The 16,223-nt window shown below is 45.3% G+C and overlaps 2 protein-coding genes across 2 annotated transcripts; both read left to right on the top strand.

Annotated features, from left to right (window-relative positions):
• The first annotated feature begins 6,231 nt into the window (after positions 1 to 6,231).
• Positions 6,232 to 9,555, top strand: RPL23 (ribosomal protein L23). The gene is made up of 5 exons (XM_080922270.1): positions 6,232 to 6,305; positions 6,766 to 6,849; positions 7,207 to 7,335; positions 9,237 to 9,350; positions 9,434 to 9,555. Exons 1-5 carry the CDS (start codon positions 6,293 to 6,295, stop codon positions 9,514 to 9,516), a joined length of 423 nt encoding a protein of 140 aa, XP_080778396.1. The 5' UTR covers positions 6,232 to 6,292; the 3' UTR covers positions 9,517 to 9,555.
• A 1,890-nt stretch (positions 9,556 to 11,445) lies between these two features.
• Positions 11,446 to 14,169, top strand: SPMAP1 (sperm microtubule associated protein 1; the record flags this gene model as incomplete). Its single annotated transcript, XM_080922502.1, has 3 exons — positions 11,446 to 11,652; positions 13,272 to 13,375; positions 13,989 to 14,169. 3 exons carry the CDS (start codon positions 11,446 to 11,448, stop codon positions 14,167 to 14,169), a joined length of 492 nt encoding a protein of 163 aa, XP_080778628.1.
• Between the last annotated feature and the right edge of the window lie 2,054 nt (positions 14,170 to 16,223).

Below are 16,223 nucleotides of genomic sequence, written 5' to 3'. Positions count from 1 at the left end.
CGCGACATTGTTGTTGTTGAAATAAGGTTTCCTTATGTAGCTTTAATTGGCCTGGAACTCATTATGTAGACCAGGCTGGCTTCACAGAGATGTAAAACTGTTGGTTATATAAAATTGGCTACAGCCAATTACTGGAGGGATTAGAGGTGTATGGGTTTTGACTTACCTGGTTAGGGAGTGGGGAAGAGAGAGGAGAGACCAGAAGGTAGGAAGAATGAAAGGAGGGCCAAGTGACCATAAGGTGGCCAGGAGAAACAGCAAGTATCTTAGATGCACAATGGGGAGGCAGCCAGGCCAGCACTTAGAAAAAGAGATTAGGGGCTACCCCCCCACCCCCGTAAGTGTCAAAGCCAAATAAAATAACCATAGTCTGAGTCTCATTTATTTGTATGCTAATCAGGGATAAAATTGGTTGTAGGACAGGTCAGGAAAGTAGGGCGGTATTCATCTTAACTATATTAACAATGAGTACCCAAGTTGCTCTCCCTTTTTTTGTGGAGAGTGGTTTTCTTTTTGTTGTTGTTGTTGTTTGTTTTGTTTGCTGTTGTTGTTTTTATTTTTGTTTGTTTGTTTTGGCTTTCCAAAAAAGGGTTCTTCTGTGTAAGAGTCTTGTCTTGGGTTTCAGGGAAGGCTCAGCAGTTAAAAACTCTGATTGCTCTTCCACAGGTCCTGAGTTCAATTCCCAGCAACCATATGGAGACCCACAATCAATCTGTAATGGGATCTGATGCAGAAGACCAAGGCCTGGCTTGTGATATTTCAGAAGGATGATTAAAGACTCTGCCAGGACTGTTTTCTATTTTGATTAAGGCTCTGCATTCTGGTTAAGTGGGGCTGAAGAATCAGCTGGGATTAAGAAACCTGCTTAAGAAACCTGAGATTAAGTACCACTACAGGGAAACCTTTGTGGTACTGGAACAATTGATGCTGGTCAGCTGGAGCTAGGAAATGAATGGTGATTAAGAAGAGACCAGCATCGCTGAGGTGAAGTCTTCTGGGAAGTGTTTCCTCAGAGCACAGAGAAGTTGTGTTCCAGAGGCAGCCACATTGTACCTCATGTTGGCAGCCAGACTTGGTGATGTATAAAAGTCACCTGGGTGGTACTGATTTTGAAGGCATGAGGGAGTTATGAGGAGCAGCTGGCATTTGGCACTGTGAGAGGCTAGGAGAGGCCCTCTGTGAAGGTGCAACCTCTGTGGCAGTTGAAGACCCAGGACTGAAGGGGTCGTGCAGAGAAGTTGGGGTTTGGCACTGTGAAGAGAACCTATGAGAGACTATTGGTGACAGCAGGCTTTGGAGATGCCAGCATCATGAGATGAACACCAGGAACAGCAGCAACTGTGGACTGGAACCTAGAAGACAAGCTGTGTGTGCTGCAGAGAGCAGAGAAGTGACCCAAGCCCTTTGGAAGATTCCAGATCTTGAGTGGATCCCAGACATTGGATGGTTGGAATTTGGTTTTGTTTTGCTTTGATTGTGCCCTGTTTTTCCCTCTTGAAGTAAGAAAGTATTTCCTGGGGCTGGAGAGATGGCTCAGCAGTTAAGAGCACTGACTGCTCTTCCAGAGGTCCTGAGTTCAATTCCCAGCAACCACATGGTGGCTCACAACCATCTGTAATGAGATCTGAAGCCCTCTTCTGGTGTGACTGAAGACAGCTACAGTGTACTTATATATAATAAATAAATAAATCTTAAAAAAAAAAAAAGAAAGAAAGAAAGAAAGAAAAGAAAAGAAAGGCTGGGCAGTGGTGGCGCACGACTTGGAGCCCAGTACTAGAGAAGAAGGGTCAGGCAGCTCTCTGACTTAGAAACCAGCCTGGTCTACAGTGGAAGTTTCAGGACAGCTGAGGCTACACAGAGAAACCCTGTCTCAAACAAATGAATGAATAAATAAATTCTTTCCAAAGAACTTCATCCATATGAGAGTGGTGATTCATCTTCAAGGTCCAGTGGAAAAAAAGAATCTCTTGGCTCCTGCATGACCCCTGCCTTCAGGCTCCTGTCCTGCTTGACTTCCTGCCAAGCTTGACTTCCTCCAATGATGAACAGTGATGTGGACGTGTAAGCCATATCAACCTTTTCCTCCCCAAGTTGCTTTTGGTCATGTTGTTTCATCACAACAATAGAAACTCTAAGACTATGGTGCACACCTTCAATTCCAGCACTCTGTAGGTAGAGGCAAGTTCAATGTCATTCAGAAAACCAGAGCTACAGAACACCCCTGTCTCAAAAAATAGAGACATCTGGCCAAAGCAATACTATTTGGCTCCTGATATGGATGATAAAGATGGAGAAGGGAAAGAAGAAATAAGATGATGATGGAGAAGGATTAGAAGACACCGGTGAAGAAGGTTTGAAGGTGATGAAGAGGGCGGGGAAGAGGAGGAAGGGGAGGCGAACAAAAGAGAACGTGGCTAATACTAAAAAATACTGTTGGATTGCAGTGGGTACCAGAGTTCTTAGAGAATGCCTGGAGTGCTAGTGGTGTGGGGACCGAACGTGTGTGCTCAGCTCCACACTGGAGTGAGACTGTGGGGGCCGGTAAAAGAACAAGCCATTTTTAATATTTACTCCACGCCTCTGCTTGTTTTTTCTCTTTCCTCTAATTTTCTCTAGGCTGGGGAACAAGTTACAGTCATTGGTCTTCAACTTACTATAGAGAATAACTTGGGCAATACCTTGTTCCAGGCCAGCCAGGGCTACATAATAGTGAGACCTTGTCTCAAAAAAAAAAAAAAAAAAAAAAAAAAAAAAATAAGCTGAGCATGGTGGCACAGGTCTACAATTCCAACTACTCTGGAGGCTGAAACAGGAAGATCACAAGTTCAAGTCCTGCCTGGATCACAGAGTGAGTTCAAGACAATACGAACAATGTCTGGAGCAAATTCGGCACATCCATCTGTAATGGGATCCTATACCCTCTTCTAGAGTGTCTGAAAATAGCTACAGTGTACTCACATAAAATAAATAAATCTTAAAAAGAAGAAAAGAAAAAAAAGTTATTTAAGACCCAGAGGGGCCAGCACAGACTTTTTAAAATTTTTTCTTGTCTCGTTAATTTGTGAAAACAGCACAGGACACTAGTCATCTGCAATGGGTGTGTCACAGCAATTTGTCTGTCTTCACATTGGCAGGAGCCTTCTCTATGGAGCCTTCGAAGGGGCCTGGTCACCTTTGGGAGCCTGAGCTGGAGCCAAAGCCTGGGCCTTAGCTGAAGCTTTGGCCTCTGCCTTGGTTTGAACCTTGGGCTTTGGTTGGCAGAGCCTACGACCCTTGGCCATGTGGCTTCGAATCCTCTTCCCAAGCTCAGGGTGAACGATGAAAGCAAGAGGGCTGACTTTGCAGCTGGGGCTCTTTGGCATCTTGGGCTTGATGGCCTCAGGCTTCACAAGGGCCTTGAAGCCTCTGCGTGTGCGCTCACTGCCTTTGCATTGTTGACCTGCATCTTCTTCAGGCCTTTCTTGGTTGTGCTTCTTGGCAAAGTGCATGTCCCCCAGGAACTTGGGGTCAACCCCCTTAAAAGATTTGTATCTTTGTGACCGGGGTTTCTTGATGCCATGTCTGTACCATTTGTGGGACTGGTTGTGTGTTCTTGGACTTGGCCGCGTCTGCACTGTAACCCGTGGCTCCCACCCAGCAGAGTCTTAAAGCAATGAAGGCTGAGGTTAAATCATTTAGAAGCTGCTGCAGTAGCATTAAATCAAAGGCAGACCTTGGGATGCCTGGTTCAACATTTCAGGGAGAGTCAAGTCTATAGACCTTGGTGATTAAGTCTGGGTGCGTGGGAAAGAGATGAATATAATGTGTCCCTCTTTTTTTTTTTTTTTTTTTTTTTTTTTAAGTTGGCACACTGATTGGAGCCATAACCAAAAAGACAGCTCCTAACAACAGAGACAGATACAGAACCGCTCTCCCATGTTCTTCTCTATGTTGGTTAGTTGGTTTGTGGCAATGCCTTCTCAAGGCCAACACACAGCTTGGCTCTTCTGTTTTTCTTTTTCTTTCTTTTTGTTTTGCTTTCTGAGACAAGATTTCTCTGTGTGGCTCTGGCTTTCCTGGCATAGCTAAGACCAGGCTGGCTGTGAATTCACTGAGATCTCGCTACCTCTGCCTCCGGAATGCTGTGATTAAAGGTGTGAACCACCATTGCCCACCACAGCCAGAGTGGCTTTTTTTTTTGTTTTGCATTCTACATTTCTTTTTGTTTCATCTCCAAATGAATCCAGGCCCTCGTTCCATCACATTAGCTCTCCCGCTAGTCCAAATCAATCACTTCCTTTGTGAATAGTGGCTTCTAGCAATCTTCCTCTGATCTGACTTTATTAGTAAGCCAGTGCCCTATTGTGGCTTGAAGTCAGGCCAAAGTTCCTCATTTCTCAGTAAATACCACATTTCTACAGTGGCACATGAAACTCTCTCTAGTCCATTTCTGTTGTTCTCTATTTTCCAATCTTTATTTGATTTTTATGTATATGAGTGTTTGTCCACCTTTCTATATATGCGCTACATAGTTGCCTGATGCCTACAGAGCCAGAAGTGAGTGTCAGAACCCTGGTCAAAAGACAACTTTATGGAATTGGTTCTTTCCTTCCACCTTTATAAGGATTCTGGGGATCAAATTCAGTGGTCTGGCTTACAAAGCAAGCACCTTTACTCATGGGACCATTTTTTATAGCTATGGTTTCATGATTTTACACACACACACACACACACACACACACACACAGAGAGAGAGAGAGAGAGAGAGAGAGAGAGAGAGAGAAATGAAATGCCACACTTTTTTTCTCTAGTATTGGGTACTGAACCTAAAAGCTTGCATGCACTGTCCGTTGGTGGCTGCAGCGGCACATATCTTGTCCCACCAGGCGGAGGCAGGTGAATGTTTGAGTTTGAGGCCAACCTGGTCTACAGGGGTAGTTGCAGGACAGTACCAGCTACACTTAAAATCCCTGTCTCAAAAAACCAAAACAACCAAAAATCTTGCATATGTTAGGCATGTATTCCACCACTGAGAGGTAACCCTAGACTTTTTTTTTACTTGGGATTTTCAGATAGGGTCTCTACATTGTTCAGGGTGGCCTTGAACTTGGGATATCCTCTGAATAGGTGAGATGACAAACTAACTGTCAGGCACTGTTTCTATTGCAATCTGTCTCTTTACCTCTCCATATCTTACTGTCTTTTCTTCATAAGACTTTGTCCCATTTAACAAGCTATATACTAGGACTCTCACAATTATTCCCGTTACTTAGTATCTATTACCTGCCTCCAACCTCTGCCCTAGCAGACAGTAAAATCCACCATAAAGGCAAGAATAATGCTCTATTTTATTCCCTCATGTAATCTGGACAGAATCTGGCCTAAAGTAGGTATTCAACACATATCTGAATGAATGTATCAACAGAAGGTAAGAGGCTAGAAAAATAGGGAGAGGTTGAGGTTGTAAAAGGGGCAATTAATAAATTAAAACATGTCCATCTTGTTTATACTATAAGCAAACATAAACTATACTATATTTAAACTTTATGACATTCCGCAGATCTTTAAGAAGCAACAGAGCCAATCAGGCGTTCACTAAGCTGTGGGATAAGTTTAAAAATAATTAAGAACAAGATACCAAGTGGTTGTCTGGCCGGCTGTGTGAATGTCACTAATACAAAGTATTGTTAATTCTCATAACAAGAGAATGTCGGGGTACCAAGCACACAGATGGACTCATCTGTAGCGCTCCACTTAATTGTTCCATAGTCAAATGAAACCCTTCTGAGCTTGCTCTTGTCCCATCTCAGTCTGTTCTTTGGGAACCCTTACAGAACAATTTATTTTTACTTATGTATTCATTTGTTTTGAGAAAAGATCTCATGGGCATCTCGGGTGACGTCGAAATCGCCGCCATCCTCCTGCTTAGCTCCCAGAATGCCGGGATTACCGGCGAGAACCCTCGCGCCCACACCAAGAATTCCTGTTACCCAGAGAAGGGCTTGGCAACGGAGCTCAAAAGAAGCTGCTGGGCAAATTAAAAAAGACAAAAGGCAATGTCTCTATATCCCCAATTATTTCCGAGGCCTTGGGAAGAGACCCAAAATTACGCACGCCTACGTAACTCAACTGCAGCTTTCACATCCAGAGCTGTCCCAAATAGGCCCGGGACTTTTGCGTCATAAAGCTGCGACCAGGGAAGGGAGGCGGACTTGAGGAGACCCGATCACGTGCCCGGGTGGGCGGGGCATCCAGTTCATATCCCAGTGTCCCTTGTACTAACTTCCTTTCTGACTCTTTCCGGACGCTCAAGATGTCGAAGCGAGGTGAGGATTTTGGGTTTGGGGATCCGCTGGCATCCGCCACACTGGACGGCTGGCTCGCGCTGTAGCGACGGCCCCCCGCGGCGGCGATGGTTTGCAGTCCCCGGGCGGGAGAGGGAGAACATGGGGCCCCGCAGAGGCCCTGGGAGAACCTCGAAAGAGGAGGGCGGCGGAGTTGGCGTTGAGCTAGAAAGGATCGGAGCGTGGGGCCGAACGGAGACGGTGGGTCGCCCTGTCTTCGACCGCATTGTAATGATAACGATGTAAAAGTGGAGACCGGGTTGGAGTCGACCGGTCTCCTTAACCTCAACAGGAGGATGGAAATTTAGGGGACGGCCAGGATATATGACAAATGGTAGTCGGGAAGAGGCTAGTCTTTGCCAAAGCTTATGCAGTGGGTTATTAAAGTCCGGAGCCGAGACGAACTATGGCCCCCTTACTCTGTTTGTTTCCCTCCCCGCAGGACGTGGTGGGTCCTCCGGAGCGAAATTCCGGATTTCTCTGGGTCTTCCGGTAGGAGCAGTAATCAACTGTGCTGACAACACAGGTGAGGCCTTATACTGCGTCCTGCCACGGTCCCCTTTTAAAAGCACTCAGTGAGCCTTTTGCTTGTGACCCACTGAGCCGTCAAGAAGGGGCAGAGTGAAAACACCACTTTTGGGTGAAGTGGCAACATGCTGTGTTGTTCGACTTCAATCGGTGTTGTGACAAGATACTTCGGAAAGATTGCTTGCAAACCCCATGGGTGAGGGGGCTTGGGAAGCATTTTAAAAAATAACTTGGTTTGGATTGGTTTGTTTGCTTGTGTTTCTCCTTTCTCAGTTACTTGGTGTGCAGCCCAGGCTGACCCCATATTGACGATACTGCTGTCTCATGTAGAACTTTTTGTTGTTGTCTTTTATAGGAGCCAAAAACTTGTACATCATCTCTGTAAAGGGAATCAAGGGACGCCTGAACAGACTTCCTGCTGCTGGTGTGGGTGACATGGTGATGGCCACAGTTAAGAAAGGCAAACCAGAGCTAAGGAAAAAGGGTGAGTAGGGAGGAAGGCTCCTAGGTCATATCCAGGTATTAGAAAATGGGATGTTGTTCTGTGGCTATCGAGACTCCTCAATAACTTAGACATTTGAGAGGCTGCGAGATCAATAACTGCTCCTGCTGTTTGATACAAGACTTGGTCACAAACTGAACTTCAGTGTCGAGCTAATCGGCAAAGCCACATGCCTGGCTGCTGTGGTTTGTGGAGCAGCTTGCTTGTTTCTCTAATTAGCGTCTTTACCCATCTTGTTTAATCTGCCACTTACCTGCCTAAGTTCTTCAGCAGTAGACTACCTAGTCTTCTTACCAGACAAGATCCCCATTTGGTTGAAGGACAGGCCTCAGAACCGCTCTTTTGAGTGGTCTGGTTGTAGAACTCTTTCGTGGACTCTTTCGTGGCAGGATCTTACTGTAGGCTTGGCTAGCCTTGAGCTCGGGTCTACCCACCTCTGCTTCCCAAGTGCTGAGTGCAATTGAGTGTCTTCTCCAGAGCTGCTCTAGCCGTGCTCTGGTATAGCACAAATGTGTGTCAGGTTGTGTTTCATAGCAATGTTTGGCTTCCACCAGCACCAGTGTGCTCTTGGGATTTAGTTCAGAATCTTCCACTTTTCCCTTTAACAGCACGTGAGGGAGTGATGTGGCTGAATGTGTCCTGGTCTGCCAGGGCTTATCCTCTTTTCAGAACACTTCCAGGTCCTGGTTGGTGGGTCAGGAAGCTGTCAGAGAAGAGAAGAGCATGTCCCCCACGTACTGTTGTCTCCAGTAGTGGGGATATTCTTAGTGTGTGTCATAAAGTGGCAGGCTTGGTTCAGTGGGTTTTTTTTGTTTTGTTTTTCTGATGTGTGGCTTTAAAGGTGGTACCAGACTTAACTCCGGCTGTTCTGGAGACCTAGGCAGGGAAATTGTAAGTTCAAGGCTTGCCTGGGTAACTTTAAAGTTTATTTATTTAATACATATAAGTACATTATAGCTGTCAGCTGTCTTCAGACACCAGAAGAGGGGATCAGATAGATCTCGTAACAGATGGTTGAGCCACCTCTCCAGCCCCTACCTGAGTAAATAGATGGTAGACCTAGTGTGGAAATCCTTGAAGAGTCCCTAACAAAGAAAGAAAAGCACTTGTGGGTACTAATGAGACCTCATCTTCCAGCTCTTGAACTTTTAAAGAGATGGTTCAGATTGCTGTTGTCCTGTCTGACTTCAGTAAGGCCCCAAGGTGATCCAGTCTTAAAGTTTTCTTCATTAATGGGCCATTATCATGTGACTCTGTAAGCAACTAGTAGATGTTCAGACCATTTTAAATGGTTGTACAGTTTTCTAAATAGTCCCTGTAGAGTTGGCTATATAGTTATGTTCTGATCCATTACAACAACGTACCTTTTAAACAGCTCTTTTAAAAATGCAAATGCCACTTTTTTCAGAGATGATTTCATAAGGGGCAACTTGGGCAAAGTCAGTTTAAAACTAAGTGGAACTGCCTCACAGTAACAGTCCTGGCTACATAGATTGATAAATGGCAAGCACTAGAGATGGCTTGTCTTTGAATCTTTGGTTGGCAAGCAAGGTGTTTGTATGTATGTGACACTTGGAAATATAATTTTATTCGATGTAACTAATATTTGTAGGTCAGAGAATGCATGATTTGTAGGGGAAGCCTGTATATTTCGGTTGTAGGTGTGTGGGGAGGCATAGCAGGTGAATCATGCCTGCATTATATGTTGGAATTATCCTTGGAAGGAACATTTCTAATGTACAAAACTGGCCATTTAAGGGGTGTTGGCTGTTTGTATTAATTCTTACTCTTGCTGGTAAGTGATGAAAATCTCATGGTGATTGAGCATTGTCTAGAGAGGTTTTTCTGCTTAGTAACTACTGCCCTTTTCTTTTTGTCCTTAGTTCATCCGGCAGTGGTAATTCGACAACGAAAGTCATATAGAAGAAAAGATGGGGTGTTTCTTTATTTTGAAGATAATGCGGGGGTCATAGTAAACAATAAAGGCGAGATGAAAGGTATGAAGATGTTTCAACTGTCTGTCTGTATGTCTCTGCTGGGTGACTAGGAACCTGTCTGACCTGTCTTCTCTTCCATGCAGGTTCTGCTATCACGGGTCCAGTTGCAAAGGAGTGTGCAGACTTGTGGCCCAGGATTGCATCCAATGCTGGAAGCATTGCATGATTCTCCAGTGAATTTGTAAAATATATTCATTAAAAAGTCTTTGCTCTGAGAACTGGTCTTAACACCTTTACCAATTCAGCTTTGCAGAAGGAAACTTCTAAATTTCAGCTTTTGCAAAACATCACTTTCCGGATTAAGGTTTATCTTAAAGGGCTGTCCAAATGGATAGCTATAATGATCATTACTTATTCTAGAGGACAAGGCTTGTATCTCAGTGCCCACATGGTGGCTGTAACTCCAGTTAAAAATAAACAATGCCCTCTTTCAGGTCTCTGCTGGGATCCGGCACACATGATACACAGATAAACATGCAAGCAAAAACATGCATGTACAATTATCTTTGTGTTTTGGGCCTCTAAAATAGAGTTCATCCTTTGATTCTCGAGTGAGTGCGCTTCAGTGAGAACAGTCTTGAAAGTAATGTGCGACTGGATAACCACTTAGAGGAGTGCTGTGTGCAGGAGCCGCTGCTTGAGGGCAGATGCCAGTGATCACCAGGCCGCGGGTGTGGTTGGTTAAGGTGCTTGTGAACCTCTTAGCTTTTAAGAATGGAAAATAGTGTCCACAGAACAAAGTGTATAGAAAGTAGTCCCCTGCATAAGGGTGTCCATCCACCTAGCAGACAGATCAGGGCCAACCCGGTGATGAGTAGCACTGTCTGCTGTATTTAGCTGGCTTCTGCTGAATTTGTGAGTGCTGGAATGAGTTTCTAATGCCATCAGTGTGTTCAGTACCCTTGGGCCAGAGGAAGTCATCCTCTAACTGGAGTTACAGGTGCCATTTGAGTCCTATAGAGTAGGCAGCATTCCTCCAGCGCTGTGATAAGTCTACGCATGGCAAGCCTTTTTTCTAATGTGGTCTACCAGGCTTTGTGTGTACCTTTTATATTTCAAGGCTGACCTCGAAGTCTTTAGACTTTAGGAGGTAGGTCTCTACCTCCCTAGAGCTGGGAAAAGAAATGAACGTATAAATGTCCTTAACTATTTTTTTATGTATATGAGTACTCACTGTTCAGAGACAGCAGAAGAAACCATTGGGTTTCATTATAGATGGTTGTGAGCCACCATGTTGCTGGGAATTGACCGCGGGGCCTCTGGAAGAGCAGCCAGTGCTCTTAGCCACTGAGCCATCTCTCCAGCCCCTTAGCTGTGTTCTCCAGCTGGAAAAAGCCGAGTGAAAGTGCTGAGTAAGGAGTTGGTTCCAGGTACGGCACCTGCCTGTAATAGCAACACTAGGAGGAGTTGAATTCTGGTTTTAGGTTCTGCAACTAGTTTAGTCAGGGGTAAGGAAGGGGGCAATCTGAACTATATCAGGCTGACTTCAAATTGTTGAGGGTAGCATTCAAGGCAACCATTTTCCAAATACCACCATGCCCCGTTTGCATACACCCTTCCAAACCTTTAGCTACTTAGACTGAAGTTATGACGGTTCCAAGGGGATTCTCTGAATTGTGATAAAATCGATACTAGATTTCTTTGGGGAAGGCCTGAGTGTAGAGGCTGGACATGTTGGGCTCACTGCTTTGCAGAGGAATTATCCCATTACCATTTTTTTTTTCTTGGTTCACTGTGGCTTTGTGTAATCCTGGTTGTCTTGGAACTACAGAGATCCACCTGCCTCTGCCCTGCCACTATCACCAGGTCGGCTACCACTCAACTCCCGCTCGGGCACACCTAGACTCACATAAATGTTAAAATGTAAGAGCAAAAGACTGCGGATGTAGTAGTTTGATAGAGTGCTTTCCTCTCTAAAGCATAAAGCCTTCCTTGGGCTAAGTCTCAGCATCCCTATAAGATGGGCGTGGTGGGGACCCTGAAATAACAATAGGGTTTGTGTCTCAGGGAGGTAATTGGTGGACGTAACAATGATCATTGAAGTCTCCACCCAAGGCTCTCTACCTCAGAAAGCCCTCAGACTCCAAGGCTGCGGATGGCTCGTTGTTTTGACAGTCCTCTGAGACTCGAAAAAGGTTTTGTTTTAGATGGGGTGGCTGTGAGCACAACGGCCCAAGCCTACAGCATCTCGAGGCCCAAAATGTGGTCGGCAATTCCACCTTATAATCCTCAACTGGACCACCACACACGCCGGTACTTCCGGAGCCGCGTGGTCCCGCCCATTTTGCGGAAAACTGATCAGGTAGGTATGGGAGCATCCCAGAGCTCCTGCACCTTCAGGTAGTCAGCTCGCGGGGTTTGGCTCTGGTGGCCCCGGACTTCGAAGTTTTGCAACCCTCTAATTCTGGGCCTTGTGCTGCAGGACGCTGCTGAGGCCGGCACCCTGCGGCTGTCTTGGTGAATTAGTGAAAGGATGAGTGGTTGTGCTGAGCTCACGTGAGCCTTCCTACCCAGAACCCCCACCCATTTACAGTCTTATTTCTTGTTTCTACGAGGGGAGGCTAGGGCGCAAAGCCTCTCTCCGGACAAATAGGTTTCTTTGCCTTTGTGAAGTCACTGGGTAGAGGGATGGCTTAGTCGTGATCTCACTGAAGGATCTTCAAAACCCACAGAAACTACCAATGAGCTTTGTGACCCAAAGGGGATTATCGTGTGGCGTCTATACAAGGGGATTGCCCTGTCCTATGCTGTTAGAGTCACGGGGTTAAGGCTGGCCTGCACCTGTGAGCTCAGTCTGCAGACATCCCTCCTCAGTACTTGGTCTCAGGCTGTTGACTGACAGTTCATTTTCTCCCAACACTTTTTTTTTTACTTCTCGTTTTGATGTAGCTTCCTGTATCCCAAGCTGTCCTTGAGCTGAAGCTCTAGTGATCCTCAGTCCAGTGCCTGGGAATGGGGCTAAGGATGTAGCTTACTGGTCCACTACCTGCCTACAACCCCCATAAGAACAAAACTAATGGCTTGGAAAGCAGGGCTCCAGCCCACATTACTGCCATGCCTCCATTTTTGTCTTCAGTATATGTTAATTTCAGTGATCTGAAGGCAAAAAGGACCTCCCAGATTGCACTAGGAACAGATCTGGGGGGTTTCTGTGGTTCACAATATTGTATGTGCCTGTGTGTAGACACATATAATCTGTCTCCTTGTCACTTTGATAACAGGAGCCAGAGATGTGCATGTCTAAGAATGTCAGTTTTATTTATTTGGTTTGGTTTTTGCTTTGGAGCCACAGTCTGGGCTGTGTAGTTCAAACTAGTCTCTAACATGAAACAATCCTTTTCCTCTGCCTCCTGAACTTTGGGATTAGTAGCTAACTTGAATTTCGTTTATTTAATTATTTCCTTCCTTCTCCCCCCACTCCCTTCTCTCTTCCTTTTTTTGGTGAGGTGTATGCTCCTGAGAGAGGTGAAGGTGGGGTCAGGGAGGTGAGTTCAAGGTCATACTAAATAGGCTTAATACTTCCTCTGAGCTACGTGAGCACCTCATCTTGAGAAAAATAACCAACAATATATAACAAAATATGTGTATTTAGCCTTTACCTTGGCAGGCCTTTTATCTAAAGTAAGACACGTATAAAGTAAGCCATGGAAACCTCATGGCAGCTTCCCCGTTGGTTACTAATGAGGAAAAGTGAGGGCAGAGAAGCTATGTAATTGGCCTCTGATCACACAGCTTGCTAATGGCAGTACTGGACTTAGGATCCAGACTGTGCAGCAACAGAGCTCTTACCTGCCTGTCTGGATCATTATGTATATAATCTGTCTTCGGAACGCTTGCCCTTCCCCAAAGAAGCCCCAGGAGGTTCCCATCTCACTCCATGGGACATCCAAACTGATGATCTTTTCTTTCCTTTGTTTTCAGGATCATGGAGGTACTGGAAGGGATGGCTGGATGGTGGATTATTTCCACATTTTTGGTCAAGGACAGAGATATCTCAATAGGAGAAACTGGGCAGGAGCAGGCAAGTACTACCTCACTGTCCAAACGTGTGCGAACCCAGGAGCTTAGAGAGGTGGGGCTACAGAGAGGCGTGGTTGGAGGAAAAGGGGTCAAGGACTGTATCCTGCCGATTGTGAACAATAGCCATTAGTGTACCATTCACTTCTGAACACCTACTGTGTGTCATGGACTGCTCAGCCTCATTTTATCCCTGTGGTACAATTCATCATTTTAAATTGATTTGCTGGGAAAAGCTAAGATGGGAGTTGGGTTTCACCTCTGCCCACTCTGAAGCCTGGTTTGGTGTGGTGTGTGTGTGTGTGTGTGTGTGTGTGTGTGTGTGTGTGTGTATAGTGTCCCCTCTACTGATACTCTGGCTGATCTCATCTATTTTCTCTGGATAGGATAGAGGCAAGGGGGGAAATTCTTACATGTCCAGATCTAGCACGTAGGACTCTCAGTTCTCTTGTAGACGTACCTGAGATAGGGTTTGATTTCTAGGACATCTCTCTCCTGGACCTCACTGCCCTTGGTTTCTTTCAAGGGGCCAGGGGTCTCCGAGGAGTAGGCATCCCGCTCTGGTGATGGGAGCTACTGGGTTTAAATGGGGAAGGCGAGAGCACGCTGTGGTAGGCTCAGCCCCTCTCCTCTCCCCCAAGGGCATTCCCTCCAGCAGGTGAGTGGGCATGACTACTACAACGCCAATCTGAAGGTGATCACCACCGGTTTAAATGGTCGATTTGGCTACCGCCGGAACACCCCAGCCCTCCGCCAGTGCACATCAGTGTTCGGAGAAGTCACGCCATTTCCCATTTTTTGAAGACATTGCGTCACAGGTTTTGACCTGCATCTTCAAGACAGATGTTTAGATGAACTGTCAATGATATTCTATATTTTTAAACATTGCATTTGTGTCTCCAGGTGTGCTCTTTCTTACCTGGGGTGGGAGGAGGGAACGAGTTGGGTTCTGCACCCTCAGCTTCATCTCTGCAGTGGAGAAAATCAAGGAAGCTTCTGTTTCCTTCTAGATTGGATGACGAAAAGGGGCCATACTTGTCCATCCCCCACCCCCGGCAGGGCCAGGGATTAGACCCGTGGTCTAGTGCATGGGAAACTAACATTTTGCCAATGAGCTCCCTCCTTAGCTAGTACTAAGTGCGAGTTCAGCTCTCCACAAAGCACTTCCAGAAGCACTAGTAGGTCAGAAGCTGGCTATTGTTTACATCAAGAACAGGGAAGGAAACTGTGTATGACAATTTGAGTTATATTCCCAGGACCCACAGGGTAGGAGGGTACTGACTACCACAAATTGTCTTCTGCCTTCCACGTGTACTCTGTGGCATGTGTATGCCCATATACATCCTCAGACCCAATTAAAATATATTTTAAAACAGACAAAAAGAACCAAATAAACAAAAACAAAGCCACAGCAGGCAAAGGCAGTGGGGCCCTCTTGAAAAATGATAGCACATACTCGTAGTAATCTCGTACTAAGGAAGTAGAAACAGGAAGACCTCCATAATCATCAAGCCAGCCTGGGTTACATAGTGGGTTCTAAGTCAGAGTATGATTTCTCTGATATATTCTCATCTTTTATTTAAAAAACAAACAAACAAACAAAAAAACCTGACATTTTAAGTGTCTGGAAGTTTGTGTCTATAATCCCAGCCAGCTGAGGCTGTGGCAGAAGGACTGAATGTTCCTGTTGTGGCTAATTTGGGCTACATAAGGAGACATTGCTTAAAGAAAAGAAGTCAAGGAACCTGGGATTATACTAGGTGGTAGTAAGAAAGCTTAGAAGGGAGATGGAGAGATGGCTCAGTGGTTAAGAGCACTAACTGGCCTTCCAGAGGTTCTGAGTTCAATTCCCAGCAACCATATGGTGGCTTACAATGGAAGGATCTGAAACCCTTCTCTCATGTGTCTGAAAACAGCTACAATGTACTCATATATGGTAAATAAATCTTTAAAAGAAAAAAGAAAGCTGATCTGGCATATTTGGGGCCTTGAGTTGAATTTTTAGTCCAAAACCAAATTAAAACCGACATCATCCATCTCCTTTACCCATAATTCACTGGAGGGCAGGGGTACAAGATGATCTCCAGGGTACATATTAGCCCAAAGGACAGGTTTCTCTGTTCATGATGTCAACTTCCTTTTCAACCAGTTGTCATTCTTCCATGTCCCCATCTTGTTTCTTGGTGACCAACAGAAAAGCCAAAGCAGACTGTATATAAAGGTGAGGCTTGAGCACACAGAGTTCCCCAGGGCACTCATGTGGGTGGAACCAGTCCATAGTGACTCAATCACCATAAGTGGACAAGGAAGAGTGCTATGAGGAGGTGAGGGGGTATAGCTCAGGGGTAGAGCATTTGACTGCAGATCAAGAGGTCCCTGGTTCAAATCCAGGTGCCCCCTTCCTTTTGTTTCCATATATAGAAGTAAGATCCACTGTCACTAGACAGGACAAGCAACTTTTAGCCTGGTCCTCTCACATTTCACGGGACTGATAAGTCAAAGTCACCACGCGCCTCCACTTGAGTTTCAGTTACTATAGTCTCTGGGCTAGGGCCATAGCTCAGTGGTAGAACCTAACACATGGGAGGCCCTGATTTGAGACTGGATCCTGGAAAAGAAGGAAGACTATTTATACATAGTTCTTCCTCCTCTTCCTCCTCCCTTTTTTCTTCTGCCTCCTGTTTTTATATTTATTTATTTAGAGATAGAGTCTCACTGTGTAAGCCCTAGCTGTCTTGAAATTTGCTATTTAGGTTCAGCTGGTTTCAAACTTATAAAGATCCAACTGCCTTTCTTTAAGATTACAATCATGCAACACCACCATTAGTTTTTTAAAGTGTATGTGTGTGATATACA

The sequence above is a fragment of the Micromys minutus genome (assembly GCF_963924665.1).
Source record: "Micromys minutus genome assembly, chromosome: 10".
NCBI lineage: Eukaryota > Metazoa > Chordata > Mammalia > Rodentia > Muridae > Micromys > Micromys minutus.
This window is presented reverse-complemented; position numbering and strand designations above follow the sequence as displayed.